Genomic DNA, 8,050 nt, shown 5'->3' on the forward strand with positions numbered 1-8,050 from the left:
CTCGGCCCCTCAGGCTTCAGATCAAAGATGGCGTCGTCCTCGAGTGCATCCACTTCCACCACTTCCGCCACTTCCAGTGCCAGGGCCCTCGTCTGCAGCAGCTGAACGAGTATTCTCTATTCTTAACTCATCGTTCAACGATTCACAAGACCATGCTCTCGTGGACTATTTATAGGCTTGTGTAATGCTTCAGTACAATAACCGATAACACAGAGATTAACAAAATTCATAGTTGTCTTTATACTGAACTGAGGGCTTTGCCTGGATAGCGTCTAAAACAAGTATACGGGCTATAACTTTCTGACCCGGATTCAGAACCCAGAAACGGTTGATTTGGGTATCATTTGGTAATCATTTGGCTTTTCGAGGTGCGCACATGCGTATTTACGATGCTAAAGACTGTAAGACTGGAAGGTGGACTATATGAATGTTCATTAAAGTCAAAATTGATAGAGTTAAGCTACTGATTATCTTTATTTTCCTTAAAATCAGTGTAAAATCTAAGTAGCAAAATTTTGGCATAATTTCTAAAAAATATGAGCAGTGCAAAAAGCATAATATGCTTTTTTTTCGAGCACAATCTACCAAAGCCTAGCCGCTAGGGACGCGAGGAGCGAGGATGACGGCTGTTTCGCGGGCTAATGATTGAATGGCAATATTTTTCGCTACGATACCTAGATAAAGAGGGTGAAATTTTTCCCAAATGTAAATATCACGTAATCAAAAATTTCAGTTGAAGAAAATTCGGCGAGCTGAATGGTTTACTCAAGTAAATGGAGTTACCGTATTTATTCGATTAACCGCCCTGGGCGCTTATTAAATTTTTGGACCTCGAGAGTGGGCGCTTATTCGAGGTGGGCTCTTATTCGAGGCTGGGCGCTTATTAAATTTTCACCATTTTCAGCAAGTGAAGTATGTTTATTTTGCTACAAAACAATAAATGCTAATAACAAAACGCGAAGAAGTAACAACGCAAGGTTTCTGTAAAATACTCTGAAGAAGACTCCGTCCTCGGGGAAGTCTCTTATTAGAATTTATTCACTCAAGTGGGTGGGGTGGGGGTGAGCGCTTATTTGAGTTTGACTGGGAGGAAGAGGAGGTGGGCGCTTATTCGAGGCTGGGCGCTTATTAACTTTTTCTGCCTTTAGGATGGGCGCTTATTCGAGGTGGGCGCTAATTCGAGGTTGGGCGCTTATTCGAATAAATACGGTAAATAACTTTCACACCATCTAAAAATATAGAAGAGAGTAGAGAGTCAGATGTGATTTACTGTGCCAAAAGCGGCAAACGGGAGATTCAAGTTGAGAATTTTTCAAAATGAGAAATGAGCAGTCAAATGAATAGAATTGGCGTGAATCCACCGATTTTCGTGTAGTTATAACGAACCGGTAAACGACAATTAACGGGAAAACTTGGTCACGTAGTACAAATGTACGTTTGCCTTTTTCCGAAAACGCGATGCTTAATCTCTCTATTAATAACTTCAAAGTGTCAGTTATTCAAGAAAAGCTTGTTTAGTGGTACCCTGGGTTCCAGAGGATATTTTTGTCTTATCGATACTGATGGTTCGCGGCGAAGCCGCGTCAACGAGGCGCGAAGCGCCGAGAGAAAAAAATAACCTCTGGTCACAGGAGCTACAACAACCTCGTCCCCGGGGCTTTTCATCGCAAGCAGTTTTTTATCTCTTGCGGTGAAGTTCTTCGATGCAGCCAATCAAGGTCACTGTCACAGCGTTAATAGGGAGCTTAAGCAACAACGACGGCGACGGCTGCGAAAACGTCACTAAAGAGGTGAATCCGCGTTGCTTCAAACGTTATCCTGCTAATTCCATCTCGTTTACTTCGTCAAATGTTGGCAAATGTTTTTGGAGTTGAATTCTAAAAGACTCTATCAAAGTTCAGGAAAAGAAAAAGAAAGTTTTTGTCTTGTGTTCCCGTCCACGAGAAAACGTGAACGTTATAATCGTGCAGTAACGGCAAAGAAATGTAAAAAAAGCGTGACGCACGTGCAAAGTTGTTGTTTTGCCAATCTAAACCTATTGCTTAAGCTCCCTAATCAGCCCCCCGCGGACGTGGGAGTAACTAATCGGCGACCCAGTTCAGATTCTGAACTGATTTCTCGCATGGAAATGAGGTTGCTTTCTCGTCTCGGAAGCCTTATCAAACGATAAGCACGGTTCATTTAATATTAGGTATTTTGAGAACGGACCTCTGGAGCCAGGGTAGTTTAGTGGATTATCTTACTGATTCCAAACTGATGGTCACAAGATTGGTGCTTTTAAAAGAAGAATCCACTCTTATACAGTTAAATTTTCTCACCTTGATTTGTACTCTGGCCGGTCTTTGCTCCGGAACCACCACTGCCTCCCTCCAATGACAGGTGCCCAGTTCTCCCTTTATGCTCCGTCGTTGCATCACATCCAGTATATCTTGTGTCGGAATAATTCACGCCTCCTCCTCCACCAGCCACTATCAATGGCGTTTTGCTGCCAACCATCACCACAAACGTACCTCCACCGCCTCCAGCAGAAGTAGTTACCTTGTTAATTCCACCCTCTTGACCCACGAGTATTTGAATTGTTTCGCCTTGAGATAAGTTAAAAGTCCCCTCCATTCTAGCACCTCTTCCACGATATATGCCCCCGCTACTTCTCGTGTCGTACCCCCCTGCAGCTCCTATTGCTTCTATTCTGTAGTCGCCTGTGTACGGCACGGTCCAGCTTTGAATACCGCTGACCAATGTAACTTGACCGTCATGATCCTGACCACTGTAGTAACTACCAAGGGAAGTTGGTGGCAGTCTTCCGCTCGCGCGTTTGTGAAGACAGCTCTGAATGTTCTAGAATGGTTTTGAAAATAATCTATAATCACTTATCTGACTTTCAATGATTCATCAATAAACAGGGTCTCTGAAAAACAACATAGCAAATCGACAACAATTTTCATTGGTCTATACTCTTATTGACTAAACAAATGACGTCAAAGTGTTCAAAACTCAAGTGGAACCAAGAGCCGCGGCCGAGTGGTTTCACTGCAAAGTTTTGACGTCCAGTTTCGTTGAAGTTTCTCGGAAAATCGCGCGCGAGAGAAAAGGAAAAACAAATTGCGCCACCGTAACGTGTGGTCGTTTACGTCGTATGGTCTGTAATCTTATCGAATACTGTACAGCTACCGACCAATCAGCACGCGAGAATCCGCTCATTTAAAAAAAAAAGAAACTTATATACCTACTTCAATAAAGGTCACATACATATTTTATTATTTTTCCCGAAGGGGCTTTTCAATAATAAGCTATTAAGTACAGAAATAATTTTAAAATTAACTGGCTAGTTCTAACTATTGCAATAAGAATATTAGCAATAGAAAGAGAGAAAACCTACCACGGAATAAATGTAATGTTATATATATAGATTTAGTCGGGGCTAAAAGCTTAGCTCCAGTTATAAATTTGTAATTTAAATCAAACTATAAACTTGTATCCACAAATCAGTTAACTGGGGAAATCCATATGACTTTTAAGGGTGGGGCTGTGTGATTGTAGAGAAAACATCATTTGCAAAGTGTAAGAAAGAAACGACATCTAAAATCTTACACCCAATGAATAACAATCACCGTTGACGGCACTAGATGAGGCGTGGAAAACAAATTCTTCCCATCAGTGCAAAATGACCTATTTTTCCACCTACCCCATGCACCTTTATTTTATACGGAGGGTCGTAGAAGGGAGGGGAAGGGGGTGGGGGGTTCCTCTTGTACGGTTCACGGACCCAGTAACTAATCACGGATGTCAAACTTTCATTTTAGTTTCGAGTCACATAATCAGCATGTTAAGTTTTTTTTTTAATCTTGTTGTAAGAGTCTCTGAAAAACAGCTCGAAAAAGGAATATTAAGAATAAAGGAATATTAACAATATTAACATATATTACTTATAGTGGAAATCTACAATATTTACAAATGTTCAAAGCCGAGGAAATTAGATCTCTTATTGTTCCTGCAATAACTTAGATGCAAGCGACTGTTTAAAAAGTTTTACATTCCTAGAAAGTTTCAAGAGACTGGTCAAGGGAATTCCATACACCTACAGTTCTGTAATAAAAAGATCTTTATCCACTTGCTGTTTTAAAAAAAAAATATGTTCAGTTTTTGTGAATTACGAGGTCTGCGATTATTGGGAACTAACAATTTGTCCTGTAAAATTGTGAAAAACCGCATTCTGTCCGAGGTATGTAAGCTTACCGTAAAAAAAACACAGCTTCATAGTATACTGTTTACCTCAGATATGATGCATAAAAAGTATAGATGCATGACTAGCTTACACTTCACCAGATTTGTTGGCAAGATTTTGTAATAAAGTAAACTTGTCGAAAAAAAATTGGGCTTGATTTTTTTTTATTTTGGCCTCCCTCTTAAACAAAGGAATGAAACCTTTTAATTTTAATACAATGTGTAAATTGCATTTACCATTATGGCTCTTGACTCATCGAAGATGATTGCTATCGTTTGGGTGTAAATATAAGGCTATTAACTCGATGTCAGATTTGTTTCACTATTGGACTATTTGCACATTATTTTACTTTAAAGTCATTTAGCTTTTCCCTCAAAAGTCACATGAACGTGTTTGATTTAAATTATAGCCCTAGCTAAATCCACATGTTAAAACAACGCATGCATCTGTTAAGGCTAACATAAAATCTTATTGTTCATGTGATTTTTTTATTGTTTTGACGTAATTTGAGGAGATGACGATGAACTGTTTGAACTCCGCGAGGGTTGGTAAAGTAAAAATTTCAAAAAGCAGTGAGACCTTTTTTAACAATTTTCTAAAAAATTGCTTTTCATTGACAAAATAATGCATCAGAAAACACAGTTTCATAAGTTTAGAGATAACTTGAGTGCAATCGTCCGGTTTGATCATCTTTAGTTTCGCTGATTCCTGCTCATTTTTGGCTTTTCCAAATTTCTCTTATTTTATTGAACCGGCTTTCAAAATTTTAATGAAATTCAGATATTTCCTGAATTTTTCTGAAATAGCGTGACGTTAGCCCGTTAAAATCCAGTAGAGCGAAGCACAGAAATAAATAAGACGAAGCAGTTTACTTCTTGTTCCTCTACTCATGGTCAAACACTGAATTACTCGACGTATTTCGCATGTTAAACACTCGAAAAACACAAACTGTAACGAATACATCCCACAAAGGGATTTTTTGATCATCCCGTCAATTCAACTGCGATGTAACCCCCCCCCCCCCCCCGCCCATTCCGAGTCCCGAGTTAATCAAATTGATTTTCTTCCTCCTTAGTCTCTGTCCAAAGACACAGTAAATCTCAATTTGTTCTCGGTAGAGAGCACTGGTTTCTTTTTTGTTCTAACTTAAAAAATATATTTATTATACGTTTGTTTCTCTAGTAAATTCGCAAATTGCAAGACATAGTGTACTCACGGGACAGTTAAATCAGCTAAATTAAATGCTCGTTTTGTTTGTTCTGAGATAATTTATATATCCTTTGAAAAAGTTCGCGATTTATTTCTCCAAGATTTTTAAAGATTTATGTACTGAAAATCGGGCAAAATTGCCAAGGAAAATATAAAGGCAACAGAAAAATAGAAATCATGTCGCCGTCTTTACGAATACTTTTTACTTTCTACGCCAACAGAAATAACCTTCGAGATCTCCTTTAATCTCGCAAGAAGTGAAATGTGATTGTGCTGACTGTTTTATTTTTAGTTTAAAAAATTAAAAGGTAAAAGCTTTTTTTTAAGTCAGCGAGTCTGCAGTTTTCCCAGGTATGAAAAATTTGCATACTAAAAAAAACTAGCAACGGAAGTAATTTTGGTTGGCTGACTCCTGCAAATGTCAATGAATCCAAAAAGAGGGCGGCAGGCGTTTCGTAGAAGGTTTGTATCAGGCTCTCTTTTGGTTTCGCCTTGCCCGCCGGAACGAAAATTGAGCCTGATCTCAGGTTAAGTTGAGCCTAGTTAGGTTACTCCAACCGTTAAATGTTGCTGCATGGTTATATTTTTGGTGGGTAAAGAAGTCAACACTTGTTATTGTTCTTTGCGTGGTTAGAGAAGGATTAAAATTCCAATACCCGATTTGCATGGTAGCCACACTGTAGTTTTTTTGTTTAGTAATAGCGCAGTCCAAATACTGTATACTACAACTACCGGACGGAATTCTATAACTTGCGGGGAGGCGTTTTTTTTTCGTTGAAGCAAAAAAGTCGGGGGTTTGTTGTTTAAAAACAAAATCTACAACCATTTTCATCAGGAGAGATGTGCTCGGTCCACATGTTACGCGCTTTTAAACAATAATATAGTAATGACGCAACGTATTAAATCGATCGCATAATTACCTCTCTCAAAAATAAGAAGCCTTAATCAAAATTCTATACAAAAACCAAATTCCGTGGTGAAAAAAATCGAGAAACATGCAAGTAGAACCATGAGAAAACAGCTTGTCATTCCGCTTACCTTGTGCTTTTGTTTCCTGCTTCGGAGCGGCTGCACCTTCTCCATCCGCCATCTTCATTATGACCAAAACCAAAGCGGCAACAGCGATCACGAACGTTACGATAATGACCGTCAACATGAAGAGCCTCATTCGCCGGGCTCTCAAGATTTCGGCTCTCAGAGCTGTTGCGAGCTGCCCCACTGTGCTTCCTTTGTAAGTATCCTTGTTACTAGCTGGTTGCACCTGACCATTTGTCGCTGCTACTTCAATAATGTCATCGTATTGTCCTTCAACGTCGTCAGTTTGGGTTGCTGACAGCCCTGTATAATTTTCTTCTGTATTTACAGCTGGCGTCATATACATTATGGAACTATGATCTTGTAACTATTACTTCCCTTCCCCATAGCTAACTACGCTCGTTTCGAAATTCGACTTTTAGAATGCACTCCCCCACGCCTTGAGGCGGAGTTAGCAAACTACAAAATTAACACATGTTCACTATAATTGGGACTTGTTCAATATAATTGGGACTAATTGGTGTTAGTGGTTATTGCTTGTTATCGAGTGTTAAGGCCAATCAGGATCCAGCTTATTTTAGGCTACCTGAACCCAGACGACTCCTCTGACCTGAACCATTAATATTATTCACTAACAAGTCTGTTACAGCTACACCTTTTTGTTTTTTGTTCAGTAGTTTGTGGGCTGAGCAGTCCTAGTTTTGAACGGATACTAATAACGGTCACTTACGAAAAGGAAATTGAGTGAAAGCGACAACGCTTTGTTTGAAACAAAAATCCTTGTAAATCTCATGTACTTCTGAGAAATACGGCCTCTAAGACTGGAATTGAAAGATAGCAAGTATAATAAATTATGTAATGTATTCCATGGTTATTTCAGTATGAATGAGCGTCATCAAGCCTGATGAGGTTTTTGAAATGTGTTACTGGTGGAATTAAATAACATTATCTGATAATAGTGGAGCTATTTATATCCAGCTAGAAAATTCGCCTGATCAAATTGAATAGCGCGCGGGCGTGCTTCATATTCCTATTGAGCACGCTGATAACGTCAATAAACTATTCGTAATTCCTCGAGTTGTTGTGAGCTTAGCAATCCAGAGTCTCCTGTGGAGGGGGACAGGGGGGCGGGAGCCCGGGAGAACAGGGGGCGGGATGGGTACGGGAGACGGGAGAAGAAAGGGCGGGAAGAGGGATCTCTATGATGGCGGGAAGCGGGGGAGAAATTCCAAAAGGCAAGCTTTCGTTAATTGTTACTGCTCATCATCCAGTCAAAGAAACGAACCCAACAACGTTTCTTGACTTCCATTCAACGTTCTCCGAGGCCCTAAATCAAAATTTTAATGCAGAAAAGTCAAAAAACGTAAATTCGCACTTGGGATAGAAAAAAGAGCATTTTCCGGTGAAATTGGAAACCTTTCCAAGTCGGTTACATCATAGGTCACGAGTCCTCATGAATGAGGTGGCGTGACACATGTACACGTGTGTCGACTGTGTAAGTCATGTCAGTGTCTCGTCTGTTTGACCTCTCTCGCAGGTAAAATGTCGTCAAAGACCATTTTAATCGGTCTAAGTATTTTT

The 8,050-nt window shown here is 39.8% G+C and overlaps 1 protein-coding gene and 1 pseudogene across 1 annotated transcript in view; both read right to left on the reverse strand.

The window, feature by feature from the left end:
* LOC140946588 (uncharacterized) overlaps nucleotides 1-3,690 on the reverse strand; it is a 4,725-nt pseudogene extending 1,035 nt beyond the window's left edge.
* Nucleotides 1-7,003, reverse strand: part of LOC140945258 (uncharacterized) — a 12,274-nt gene extending 5,271 nt beyond the window's left edge. The window contains exon 1 of the mRNA XM_073394307.1: nucleotides 6,473-7,003. Coding sequence (XP_073250408.1) covers nucleotides 6,473-6,815 — 343 coding nt within the window. The 5' untranslated portion in view covers nucleotides 6,816-7,003. The remainder of the gene's footprint in view (nucleotides 1-6,472) is intronic.
* Between the last annotated feature and the right edge of the window lie 1,047 nt (nucleotides 7,004-8,050).

The sequence above is a fragment of the Porites lutea genome, chromosome 8, assembly GCF_958299795.1.
Source record: "Porites lutea chromosome 8, jaPorLute2.1, whole genome shotgun sequence".
Classification (NCBI taxonomy): domain Eukaryota; kingdom Metazoa; phylum Cnidaria; class Anthozoa; order Scleractinia; family Poritidae; genus Porites; species Porites lutea.